At 53.7% G+C, this 13,634-nt stretch overlaps 1 protein-coding gene across 2 annotated transcripts; it reads left to right on the forward strand.

Annotated features, from left to right (window-relative positions):
- Positions 1-291: 291 nt before the first annotated feature.
- On the forward strand, positions 292-6,480 carry CCL22 (C-C motif chemokine ligand 22). 2 transcript variants are annotated; one of them, XM_047079220.1, is made up of 3 exons: positions 292-364; positions 1,778-1,901; positions 4,757-6,480. In XM_047079220.1, the coding sequence occupies exons 1-3, from the start codon at positions 292-294 to the stop codon at positions 4,839-4,841; spliced, it is 282 nt and encodes a 93-aa protein (XP_046935176.1). In that variant the 3' UTR covers positions 4,842-6,480. The 2 variants fall into 2 exon arrangements, with proteins under 2 accessions (XP_046935176.1, XP_046935175.1); XM_047079219.1 differs by lacking the exon at positions 292-364 and having other exon boundaries at positions 1,301-1,901.
- Positions 6,481-13,634: the final 7,154 nt, after the last annotated feature.

A 13,634-nucleotide genomic window follows, 5' to 3' on the forward strand; every position in this document is an offset into this window, starting at 1 on the left:
GGAGCACAGGCCTCTAAGAGGCCCAGCTCAAGGGGGATTTTGCAAGCCTCTTGAGACCCAGAGGGAAGGACAAGGCGGGGGTCCCCTCTGAGCTGTTCCAAGCCACAGAGAATTTCCTTTTATTTGGAGGAAGCGGGAGTTCTTCTTTCGTAATGTGAATGTCAGAGATTCTGGACCCACCGGTGACTAAGAGTGTCTGGGGCTCGTGGGTGTCGAGAAGTGCTTAAATACTCGGCCCTCCTGTCATCCGGTGATTACAGACACCTGAGCTGGGACACATAGGACAAGAGCATGGCCAGCCCGAAGATTCTGTTCCTGGCTGTCCTTGTCCTCCTTGCTATGACACTTCAGGCAACTGAGGCAGGTGAGGCTGGGGAGAGGGAGGACTCCCTGTAGAGGACAGGGTCAGACACTGGGGTGTCTTCCTCATGTAGCGGAAAGAGGAGTGGACTGAGAGCAGATGACCCCGGTCTGCCGCTGGCTCCGGACTAGTCATGTGGCTTCTCTGGGCCTCGGTTTACACATCTGTTAAATGGGTAGTCTTTTATTTTTTAGTTTATTATTTATCTTGACAGAGAGAGAGAGAGGGAGCATGAGCACAAGTGCTATGCCAACAGCACAGAGCCTGACGCGGGGCTCGAACTCACAAACCTTGAGACTGTGACCTGAGTCGAGATCAAGAGTCGGATGCTTAACCGACTGCCACCCAGGCGCCCTAAATGGGTAGTCTTGAAGGCCTGGAGTCTAGGATCTGTCTCGGCTGGGGTGGGGGGCTGTGGTGGACATGGCCTGCTGTCCTTCTACTCCAGAGAACTCAAGCATAGGATGCTTGGGGTGTGGAGAAGGAGCCACCAGAAGGAGCCATGTGGGACGGGACAAGGAAGGAGCTGGCATGAGGGGTGTCCCCTTGGAAAACTGGTCCTGCTCTTCTACCGCTACATTTTTGCTCCAGAACCTGCCCTCAACACCGAGGCCTTCCCTTCCCTTCTCCATCTCAGTGTAAATCCTCCTGCCCTGTGTTGGATAAGGGCACGAGCACTGGGCTGGGAGACGGGCAGCCGTCTTTGGGTTTCCTGAGGGCTTTTCCTGCATCGAAGGCCCCATAACTTGGTGCCATTATCACCCCTTCCACCAGAGGAGGAAACTGGGCCTCGGAGACGTTAAATGACTTGCCCAGGAAGGCCTGGTGACTCAGGGCAGAGCAGGCCCCGTACCCAGGTCTGCATGACTGGACTCTGCCCGAGTCCTTATCCTGACTCTCCAGAGTCCCGCTGTGTGACTCTGGGCAAATCGTCTCCCTCTCTGGATCTCAGCCTCCCCGCGTGCACCGTGAAGGTCACGGGAGGCGTGAGCCGCAGCAGACTTCTTGGATTGCCCGGGGACTCGTCAAGACGTGCGTGGGACTCAGCAGGGCCGGGGCTGGGCGCCGAGCGTTTCTGACAAGCTCCAGGTGACACTGATAGCGCTGGCCCACGGACCTCGCCTGCAGTAGCCGGGGCTTCGTCCTGTGCAGAGTCTCTGGGTCCCGCCTAGAGGCCCTGGGCATCGTTGAATCTCAGTGGTTGTGAATCCCCCTGCCTCCACCTGACCGACCCGGATCGGAGACACTGGGCCCTCAGTGTCCCTCGGAGACCCCGAGAATGGGGACTCCGGGGACTCGGAGTCCTCCGGGCACCGGCCTGCCACACGGGAACAGAAATGCCGGCTCAGAGGCTGGGGCTGAGAGCCACCTGTCTGTGCCCCGCCCGTGAGTCTTCTGCACGTCTCCCTCCTCCAGGCCCCTACGGCGCCAACGTGGAGGACAGCGTCTGCTGCCGAGACTACTTCCGCCACCCCCTGCCATCTCGCATGCTGAAGTATTTCTACTGGACTTCAGACTCCTGCCGGAGGCCCGGCGTGGTGTGAGTACGGAGCCGGGGACGCAGGGGCTTGGAGAGCCTGCCGGGCTGGCTCAGGAGGGCCCAGGAGCAGGTGGGTGGGCAGATCCAAGGACGGGAGGAGTGCAGCTGGTCTCCGTCCTTGAAACAGCTCGGCCCAGCCCGGGGGTGTACCGAGAAAAAAAAAAAAAAACATGCGATCATTCAACAAATTATTTTGGACGCCTACTGCCTGCCAGGCGGCCTGCCGGGTTCCGGGGATGCAGAGCTGAATGAGCAGGGCACCAGCTGGCGGTTTACACGATCCAGTGCCTAGTGCGTGGAGGCAGCGCAGAGCCCTGGCGCGGGGTGCTCCCATCAGAAGCATCTGGGGCCCATCCTCCCCAGCACCCTGGGAGTTGGCGGAGGCAGCCTATTCTTACCAGAAGAAGGCTGAGGTGACAGAGAACGCGTCCTACGGCCAGGCGTGGTTCTGGGGTGACCGTGCTAACTCGGGTAACCCTCCCCGCAGAACTACTAGGAGCGCGATTGTTTCCGTTGTTTTTTTTTTTTAAGTTTATTTCTTTGAGAAAGAGACCGAGAAAGAGTGTCAGTGGGGGAGGGGCAGAGAGAGAGGGAGAGAGAGAGAGAACCCCAAGCAGGCCCTGCGCTGTCAGCAGGGAGCCCGAGGAGGGGCTCGATGTCACAAACCGGGAGATCACGACCTGAGCCGAAATCAAGAGTCAGACGCTCAACCGGCTGAGCGCCTCTGTTTCCGTTTTACGAATGGACAGAGGTGCAGGGAGGGGAAGTGATTTGCTCCAGGCTGCCCTGTTGGAACCAGGACTCCTGGGTCCTTGTCCAGGGCTTTCTCCTGGGGTTCTTTTTCTCCTTTGCCTCTTTTCCTCCATTTCTCTACTTCCCTTTCCTTAGCCTGGAGCCCGGGCCTGTGCCTGCCACTGGCCAAGTGACGAGGCCTGTCCCTGGGGCTCCAGCTCCTCCAGACTGCTGCCTGCCAAGCCCCTCACCAGGGTGTCTGGGCTAAGGGGCTCATGACCCCCTTTGGGGCTCCTTCATTATGTCTTCATTTGCTCCTCCTTACTTCTTGACCATCCCTCACGGTGGGCGGGGGTGCTGCAGGTGAATAACAAAGAAGGCTGAAGTGGGTTTTTGTCACTTTGACTCTGAGCCTCCGTTTCCCCATCAGTGTAACAGGAGTGATCACCTTCATTTATTTTTATTTATCAGACATGTAGAGAGTGCTTGCTAAATGCAGGCACTGTTACAACCACTTTTTAAATATTAACTCATTTAATCCTTGAAACAGCCTTATGTTGTAGGTAGTGTTATGATCCCCTTTTTGCAGGTGAGGAGATGGGCCCAGAGAGGTTTTGGGGCCTCTTGAGTGTCACAGGGCACAGTAATAGTAAGTGGAGGGTGTGATGCTCGATGCCTGACATATAACAGATGCTCAAAGACAGCACATGTGATCATTGGATTTTGAGCCAGAAGGGACTCTAGAAAGGATGTGTCTTGACAAATGGGGAGATCAAGGGGCTGAGTCTTGCCCAGTGTCACACAGCAGCCAGGGCAAGCTGCCCACGAGGCCAAGATCAACACTGCTGCCCTCTTTTTCTTTCTGTTCATTGGTTTTCTGTGGGGTGGGGGGCAGATCAGGGGAGTAAGAGAAGCCAGAGCTTCTAGCTTCATGGACAAGCTCTTCAGAGGCAGGAAGGGAGCAGGGCTGGGGGGGGGGGGGAGGATGTTTCTGACCACTGGCCAGCTTTAAGTCCACTCCTGCCCACAACAGCTGAGAGCCCCAAGGGCCTGGCCTGGTACTTACTGCACCTTGGGCAAAGTGGGAGACTTAGCCCGCAATTGCTAAGTGATCTTGGGCCAGTGCCTAGTCCTCTGCTTTGTGCTTTGCGCCCCCAGGGGGCACAGTGAATCAGATCTGACCAGCTCAGGCACTCAGGCAAGCTGCTTTACCCCTTCAGGCCCCACTTTCCTCACCTGGGAAATGGATAGAATGATAGGGCCTCATAGGGTTGTCGTAAGGACTTATTAAGAAAATCAGTGTTAAGGGGCACCTGAGTGGCTCAACCGGTTGAGTGGCATCTCACTCTTGGTCATGACCTCGCAGTTTCCTGAGTTTGAGCCCCGCTTCGGACCCTGTGCTGGCAGCTCGGAGCCTGGAGCCTGCTTTGGATCCTGTGTCTCCCTCTCCTTCTGCCCCTCCCCTGCTCACATTCTGTGTCTCTCAAAAACAAATAAACATTGAAGTAACCTTTAAAAAGACAGGACAAGGAAAAGAAGAGAAAATCAATGTTAAAAGTCCAGGCCAGCTCCTGGCAGTTACGGGGTTCCAGAGCACCTACTATCTACTGCTCTGAACGCTTCCGTTTATATTAACTCATCTAATCTTCATTCAGCTCCTGTGAGGACCACGATGATTATCCTAATTTCACAGATGTGGAAACTAAGGGACGTGCTAACAATGGCAGAGCTGGGCCGGAGGATCCGGCTCCAAAGTTCATGCTCTTGGCTCTCTTCCAAGGCAATATCAGCAATGATCACGAGACTCTCGGGCATTCTATTTCTTGGCCTGACCTGGCCCTCAAGCCTAGATGAAGAGTCCAGGAAATTCTAGCTGCTCTTCTCCCCTCTCCCCGCTTAAGAAGTAAGTTTACATACAACAGAGGCCTCGTAACCTTTGAACCGCTCTAGATAGCAGGTACCCCCGCATAGGGTGGGTGCCTCATAAATGTGAAGTGACTCTGTCTAGTGGGCATCTCTGCATACAGTAAGTGACTCATAAATGTTAAGCTTCCAGAGAAGGGATGTGGCATTCTTGCTGCATGCTAATGCTCCCTCATTGCCTCCCTGGTGTCTCCTTCCAGCTTCCTTACGGTCAGGGACCGGGAGATCTGTGCTGACCCCAGGCTGCCCTGGGTGAAGAAGATTCTGCAGAAGATGAACCCATGAGAAAGGGCCCTGCCCTGATGACCGTGGCCTTGGCTCCTCCAGGAAGGCTCACAGAGCCCCACCTCTCGGCCGTTACAGCCGCCCCTCAACACAAGCCTGTGCCGATGGATCTCTCCGCAATCTCTTATCTCTGTGCCTGTAGCTGTCAGCCTCAGAGGAGCCTCCACACTGTCACTCATCTCCCCTCTTGTCCCTCTAACCCATTCTCTGCCCCACCGCAGCCAGAGGGGCCGCAATCCTGGTCAGTTACTCTCCTGCTCAAAACTCTTCCATGGCTCCCCATTGCCCCAAGCTGAGGTGAGAGCTCCTGAGCCTGGCACCCCTGTCCCCAGCCCTGCCTCATTTCCCTTCACACATGTTGGACTCCAGCTCCCTGTTCTCCAAATCCGTGCCATACATGTCCACTTCCAAGTCTTTTTCCAGGCTGCACCTGACGCCCAGGATGCCTCCCCACCACCTGTGTGTGTCCACCCCTACCAGCCCTCCGAGGCACTGCTCAACCCAAGCAGCCAGCAATTGAGTTTTATTTTTCAGATGTCCCCTGGCCCTCTGTCCCCTCTTAACAGCCTTGATCACAGTCTACCCAGAATTCTCAGGACTTGGGGAACTTGTCCTACCGCCCCACTGGCTGGATCAAGGTCCCACACCTGTTACTTTGTCCATTGGCCTTCAACGCAGAGCACAGGGCCTGGCTCAGAATCAGGGCTCAATGAATGGCTACAGACTGAATCAATAAAAATAATGTTCCTCTGCCATGGCCCATCCCCCAAAGGCCCTCACACATCAACACAGAGACTCAAGTTCATCTAGAAAGCAGCCAGTTGAGTCAATTGTGAAACCTCAAATTTACCCAGATTCACCTCTCTTCCCCATTTTACCTCTGTGTTGGGCTTTTTGACTCTTTCTTGTTTCCCTCTTGCTCCTCTAACCTCTGACACCCAGGCTTGACCTCTTCAGAGTTCCCCACTTTCCCTTTCTCCTTCCCCAAATAACTGATAACCAACTTTATGCTACGGTGTGAATGACTACCCTTGGCTTGATATTGCAAGCTCTAAATATATTTCTATAAGAAAAGAGGGCAAATGCTTAAGAGGCCAAAGGGTTGAATGGAAAAGTTTTAGGTACTGTTTGGGAGGGGGATGAGGTGGAACTTTCCTGGCCCTGGGAGTGTGTAGGATATAGTTAAGGGAAAGAGCCTTGGGTGGAGATTGTTCTCAGCTGGGAGGGGCCAGGATAAGGCCTGGGACTTGGGGCTTTTCTGCACTTCCTTGGGGACAATAGATTCCCCAGGTCAAGGAAATAAACTTTACACGTGCTCGTTTCTCTCCAAGGGAGCGTGGTGCAGTTTAGCAGGGTGGTTGATGCTGTGTGAATCTGAGGAGACCACTGACCCTCTCTGAGCCTCGCTTGAGAATGAGAAGACCCATATTATGGGGTTGCTGTGGGGTTCAGGTCCAAGACATGGGGAGCAAAACTCAGTGTCTTCCAGGGCCCAGAGCCCACGGTCATCTGCCCACCGTGAACACTGAAAGTGTTAACCTGCCCACTGCCCGCGCATAGGGCCCTCAAGCGTCCTGGGATTGCTCTCCCCTCCTGTCCTGCCCCGGTCCCTCGGGCCTTCTGAAAAATAAACCCTCTACCACAGTGTCTGCTTTGTGCCTTGGCATTTGCTGTCCCTGGGAGGTGGGGCAGGGGGCACGATCGCCGCCTCTCTCGCACGGAGAAGCCCTTAACATTACTGACCTGTGAGCTGGCCTGCCCAAGGTCACCCTGTGAGTCGGTGGGAAGCCAGGATTAGACGTCAGACCTGGGGAGCAGCTGTGCCGGTGCCGAGAGAAAGCTCCAGACATTCGTCCACCAGGCCTCACCTTCATCCCCTGCCCCCCATCCTCCTCCCCCACCCTCTTGTCAGGAGGATCTGATGAAATCACTCATTCGGTCCCTAAGTCTAGAGCTTTAACCAGCATATTCAGCCAGCCAGTCAGTCAGTCATTTAGTCACTGATTCAATAACCCAACCTCAGCCTTCCCCCTTCAAGCGTCACCGCAGAGGAGGAGGAAGGTGTATTAGTCAGGAAAGGCTGTTTCCTGCAACAAACCGCTCCAAAATCTCAGTGGCTCAATTGCACAGAAGCTTTTTCCTTCGCGTGTGACACCTGATGCTGGTCTCTGGGCTCCTACCTTCCACGGGGTCACTCGGGGACCCAGGCTCTTTCCTCCTCACGGCCCCACCCTCCTCCGGGACCCGGACGGCTCCCCAACCTCCAGCGGATGGGGAAAGAGAACGTAAACTTGTGCGAGGACTTCACGAGCCAGGCCAGGAAGCGCGGCTCCTTGCCTCTGTCCGCCTGCCATTGGCGGAACTCAGTCACGTGGCCACCCTGCCTGCAAGGGATGCTGGGAAGCACAGCCAAGCTGTGCGCGGGGAGAAAGCGGCAGTGGGTATGGGGAGCGTCTCCTTCGTGTGCTCCTCAACTCCTCTGGACCTGCTTTCCTGGAGTTCTACCCTCAGCTCATTCTGCCCAAACAACAGAAAAGGACCCTGCTGCCCCTGGGACATCTTCATTATTTTCTCAGTGGACATCTTGGCACAAGTGGCCTTTGCTCCCCTTCAGATCTGGCTCTCACGGTGGGATTTCCAGGGCAGTGGGTTCAGACACCCAAGAGCACTTGTCTGGGAGGCAGGGAGAAGCATCGAGAAGAGCATACGCCATGCATTCAGATAAGCACAGGAACTCTCACTGACTGGGAGTCTGGAGCAAGTTGCCTGGTCTCTGAGCCTCAATTTCTCCCTCTGTGAACGGAGGCAATAAAAGCAGTTATCACGAGGTTAGCAAGAGTACGTGAGATTGTGAGAGTCCACTAGATAAGAAGGTATAGCCTAAGATAAGCCTAAGCCAGTGAGATAAGACAGCCTAATACACAAAATGGGCAAAGGCTTGAATGTATATTTCGCCAAACAAGGTGTATTCAAATGATCAATAAACACACGAAAAGATTCTCAACATCACTAGTCATCAAGAAAATGCAAATCAAAACCAGATGGCTATACCACTCACACTCGTCGGGATGTCTGTTTTAAAAAAGGAAAAAACAGAGCATGCAACTCTGGATCTCAGGGTTGTAAGCTCTAGTCCCACCTTAGGTGTCAAAATTACTTAAAAATAAAATCTTGGGGTGCCTGGGTGGCTCAGTCGGTTAAGCACCTGACTCTTGATTTTGGCTCAGGTCATGAGCTCATGGTTTGCGGGATCGAGCCCTGTGTTGGGCTCTGCGCTGACAGTGCGGAGCCTGCTTGGGATTCTCTCTCCCACTCTCTCTCTCTGCCCCTCACCCCACCCACGAGCTCTGGCTCTCTGTCTCTCTGTCTCTCTCTCAAAATAAATAAATAAATAAATAAACATTAAAAAAAATAAAATAAGTCTTTAAAAAATCAAGATAAAATCTTAGGAAAGAAAAAAGATCGGTGAGCGTCTAGAGAAATTGCAACCTTGTGCATTGGTGGTGGGACTGCAAAGTAGGGTGGTCATGGGGGAAAATAGTATCGTGGGTCCTCAAAAAATCAAACGTAGAATTATCATCTCTTCCAGTAATCTCATTTCTGGGGATGTACACAAAAGAATCGAAAGCAGGGGCTGGAACAGCTATTTGGACACCCATGTTCATAGCAGCGTCCTCCCCAATAGCCAAAAGGTGGGCAGGGCCCCAGTGTCTGACAGGTGAATGGAGAAGCAGAAGGTGGTACACACACACAATGGAATATGACTCAGCCTTAAAAAGGAAGGAAATTCCAGGGGGGGCGCCTGGGTGGCTCAGTCGGTTAAGCATCCGACTTCAGCTCAGGTTACGATCTCAGGGTCCGTGAGTTCGAGCCCCGCGTCGGGCTCTGTGCTGACAGCTCAGAGCCTGGAGCCTGCTTCGGATTCTGTGTCTCCCTCTCTCTGACCCTCCCCTGTTCATGCTCTGTCTCTCTCTGTCTCAAAAATAAACATTAAAAAAAAAAAAAAAAAAAGGAAGGAAATTCTGAGCCCTGCTGCAGCATGGCTGAACTTCTGAAGACATTCTGCTAAGTGGAACAAGCCAGTCACAAAAGGACGAACACGCTATGACACCTAAAGTAGTCAAAGTCATAGAGACAGAGAATAGGCTGGGGGGTTGTGGGGGCCAGGGGAGGAGTAAGTGGGAGTTACTGTTTAATGGGCCCCGCGGTTCTGTTTCGCAAGGTAAGCAAGTTCTAAAGATGGATGGTGGTGATGGTTACACAGACGTGTGAATGTCACTGAACACTCAGAAATGGTGCAAAAGGTGAATTTTACGATATGTGTATCTTGCCACAGTATAAAAGAAGGTATGGCCAGGGCTGTGCACAGACAGAGGAAGGGCCAAGTGCATATGAACAACTCTTCTCGTGGACCAAAAGAGGTGAGCTGAGCAGAGCTGGGTGAGGTGGGGAGGAACTAGGCAGGACTGTCCCCCAGGGGCCCTGGAGATGGCCATCTCACTGGCCACCCTGTCCCTCCTACCATCCTGGGCCCCCACAGGAGTGTCCCTGGCACCCTGCTCTGCTGTTTCTGTTCTGCTCTGGGGGCTCGGGGAGTCCAGCCCATCCCACAAGAACACTCAGGCTGCCTGCTGCCTGGGACACCCAGGCGGGCTCCTAGATGGCCTGAGGAAGGTGTGGGGAGGATGCCCCCTCCCCCTCCTCTCCACCGACCCCCGAGGAACCCTTTCTCCTGCCACCCAGCGCTGTTCTAATTGTTGCTTTAGTTATTCCTCAGCTCAGAACCTCCCCAGCTCCCCTCTGCCCCTGAACAGAACTCTCACTCCTCACACCAGCTTTAAGGTGTCCAAAGCAGCCTCCCTGCCCACTTCGTCCTCAGAGCCAATGGCATGGGACCGTTCCCTATCCCCTTTTTCCCTTGGTTAGCTTTTCCCTCTGCCAGGAATGGTATGTCAAAATTCTGCCTGTCTGCCCAGTGCGGGTTACTTACAGATCACAAAGGGGACAGGGGCGCCTGGGTGGCTCCATTGGTTGAGCATCTGACTCTTAATTTTGGCTCAGGTCGTGATCCCAGAGTTGTGAGATCGAGCCCCACATTGAGCTCTGTGCTGAGCGTAGAGCCTGCTTGGGATTCTCTCTCCCTCCCTCTCCCTCTCTCTCTCTCTCAAATAAAAAACGAAACGAACAAACAAAAAAACAAAAAACAAAAACAAATCACAATGGGGATAACCCTTCTCCAGCAGAGAGACCGAGGGTAGGTGCCCATCAATCAGTCCACCAAGGGCAGCGGAACAACCTGTGTGCCATGATGGATATAACAGGTGTAATGTGGAAGATACAGCATTATTCATAACAGAATCTTGCCAAGAACATGTAGCTGGGGTCTAATAGAGCCTGTAGGTCTGACTGCAATTTACAGGAAGTGAATAGGTTAGGGGAATGAATTAGATGACATCACAAGGAAACCATTAGACAAATTATGAGATCAGTGCGTAAGACAATAGTTTTGAAACTCTTCAGAAAGTGGATGTGCAGGGGATCTTTTGTAGACTAAAAATAAATGCCAGTTGCAAGGCAGAAACCTAGATTGAACCCTGGTTCAAAAATAAAAGAGAGAAGGAGGGGAGGGAGGGAAGGAGGAATGGAGGGAGGAAGAAGGAAAGAAAAAAGGGGGGGGGAAGAAGGAAAGAGAAAGGAAGGTGAAGCTATAAGATACATTTTGGGGACAATGGAGAAATTTGAGTATTAACCAAATATTACATGACATATAGGAATTATTGTTAATTTTGTTAGGTGGGGTAATAGTATATTTATGTAAGACAGTGTCTTTATACTGTGGAGATGCGTGCTGAAGGATTTAGGGGCAAAGTTTCAGACATCCATAATTTACTTTGAAATGGCTTGGCAGGAAAAAAAAAAAAAAAAGCAAATGTGGGAAAATGCTAATCATTGAATTTAGGTGCCGAAGATATGAAAGATCTTTGTTCCCTTCCTTCTTCTTTATTGTTTAGAATTTTTCAAAACAACACTGTAAAAGAAACAAAGCAAAATTCTGCCCATCTTCTGATTGAAACATGATCTCTCTCTCCTGCTCACCCCTGCTTTCCTTGATTCCTGGACCAGAGTAAAGCCTTCTCTCCCAGTCCCAGGCCCACAGCCTTAGAGTCTGTGGTAGGACTTCTCTTTCCTACCGAGCTAGGGCTCCTTGGAGCAGGGACTCCGTGTATTTGCCTTTGAGTCCCCGTGCCACCACAGGGCCAGGCACACACCAGGGCTCAATAGCAAACGCTCACGGCTCCTGCGTGCCTGGCCCTGTGAAAGTCGTTAGTTTTATGAACTCCCCCAGTGAGCGATTTGGTGAAGTCGCTGTTAGCATCCCATTCTACAGATGGGGAAGCTGAGGCTTGGAGAGATTAAGTAACTTGCTGAAGGTGATTCTTTTCACAAGTGGCGGAGTCGTGTTTGGCTTCAGGTCTTGGCTGACTTGCAAGTCTAGTTACTGTGTCCAAACTGAATTGTCTAAACTCAGTCCTTAACACCTTGATAAGATAAGTGGGGAGTCATGACCAGTCTGATATTGCAGGGGCGGGGGTGGGGGGGAGGAGCTGGGCCGGAAGAGGGTAGAGATGTCCCCAGGGGCTGAACAAGGAAAAGCTGAGCCGTACTCGGTGTTTGAACACCTTATGGGTGTAAACTCACTTAATCCTCAGCAGTCCTCACAGTGGGGATAGAGAGAGGTTGTGTAGCCTGGTGGTCATGAGCTCAGACTCCAGGGCCAGCTGGCTGAGGCAAATCCAGTCTCCCTCACTTCTTGGCTGGTGATCCTCAGAAAAATTACTTAACTCTTGCATTCCTCAGTTTCCCCATCCATAAAATGGACCGTGATAGTGTTTTGCTTACATGCTGGGTCACGGTGACCCAAGTTACTCATACAAAGTGCTGGACACAGTGCCTGTCTCAGAGTTAAGCGTGAACTCAGAGAGGTAGGAAAGCTGCCCAAGATCACACAGAAGTAGTACTGCGCCAGGGCCAACTGATTCCAAATACTTTCCATTCCAAATGCTTTCTAAATACTTCTTTGGAGCAAAGTCTGGGGCCAGGGGAACAAGCGTCTTAACGCCCCAAACACCTGGCCCAACCTGGTTCTTGTCCTTTGTGAAGTGGAGGGCTTCCTAGGACTTGTCCCTTGCCTCCCCCCTTCCCCTTCCTTCCCTTGCCCCTCCTCCTTCCACTTCTCCCCCTCCCCCTGCCCTGCCCTTCCTCCCTCTCTTCTTTCTCCCCCTCCCCCTGCCCCCTTCTTCATCTGCTCCTACCTCCATGGGCAGAGTAGAAAGAACCTTGGACTTCAGTTGTTACACTGCTTGTCCCTCTCTGCACCTCCGTTTTCCCAGTCTTAAGATGAGGGGCTGGACGACGGAAAAGTGAAGGTCACTGGCTTTATATCTGCTTGGGCTGGGACGGGTTCTCCAAGCCTGGTGCAATGGGCCCGAGCCAGAGGCGCTCCTCCCCATCGAGAAGGGGCGTCCAGCCTCCTACCTCCACGCCCCAGAAGCCTCACTGTGCTTGGGGGAGCGAGGGGGCCTCTGGCCATAGGGGCTGTGACTTCTCTGCCCAGCCCAGCCTAGACCAACTGGCTCTGTAGCCTGGGGCAGTAGCTCAGGGACAAACTGGTTCCCAGTTGGCTGGTAGCCAAAGACACCTAGATAGGAGTGGGGTTCATTGATAACTCCTGGCATCAGGCTGGGCTAGGCGACCGTTGAACTCTTCCAGGATGTCAGGAATTGTTGCCATTGCCTTTAGGGAGGGCCGCCCTCAAAGCGGGCTGTGCTGCACCCACACGCCTCCATGCATTTCCACCAGCGTGGTGGGAGCTGGCTGGCCGGCCGTCACGTGACGGAGGGAGAACCTGGAAAGTCAGAGCTGCGAAGCCCCCCTCCCCAGTGGGTGAGCCCAGCTCCCTCCTGTGCGGGGGGAGAACCCAGCCGCTCCCCCGCCCTCAAGAGAGGGAGGCCTTCTTCAGGGCACCTACCAAGGTGCAGGCAAGGACTGCACCCAGGGTGAGACCAGCAGCCACGCTGTTCCCTGCGGGGCCAGAGCTGGGCGTGGCAGCAGGTGTAAAGGAGGAAAGGAGAGGTCGAGCAGCTGGAGGCAGGGAGGCCAGGGCTCTTTCCTGCGGCCTAAACTACACGCGCCCCTGTGCAGGTCTAGTCTGTTCTCCACCCTAGTGCTCTGAATGACCTGAGGTGATTCCACCCCTTCTCTGGGGCTCAGTTTCACCATCTGTCCCCATGAAGTTGGGCCGGATCATTCTTCCAGCAAACGAGTACTGTACCGAGGCCCTATTGTTTGCCAGGCTCCATGCGGGGCTCGGGGATACATTGCTGAACGAGATCCCCCGGGGAAGTGGGGCTTCGAGGGGGAGAGGTTGGGGGGTCTTTCATGAGGTGGGAGGGATGTGTCTCGCAGATCAAAGGAGAGCTTGTCCGATCCAAACTGTAGGGTCCCGAGGCCCTCCTGGCCTGCTGGCAGCCGGCACTCTGTTCTTCCGTCCTTTTGTTTATTGCTTACTTAGGGCTGGGGTCCCAGGCCAGAATCCAGGGCCGGTGGACGTGGGTAGCCCCGCAGATGGGGGGTTGAGGATGCCCTTTGAATGCTCTCAAGCCCGGTCCAGCTTCCCAGGCAGGTCTGATGTGAGGAACCCTAGTGAGCGGCCAGCCCGGGGGTGGGCCCCCCCCCTCCCCTGCTGCAGGCCCGAGCCAGCTCCGTTCCTTGGCAACGTCCTGAGGAATCCAG

This window comes from Lynx rufus, unplaced genomic scaffold (genome assembly GCF_022079265.1).
Source record: "Lynx rufus isolate CCGP_SWC_20201006 ecotype Redwood Valley unplaced genomic scaffold, mLynRuf1.p SCAF_16, whole genome shotgun sequence".
Taxonomy (NCBI): Eukaryota; Metazoa; Chordata; class Mammalia; order Carnivora; family Felidae; genus Lynx; species Lynx rufus.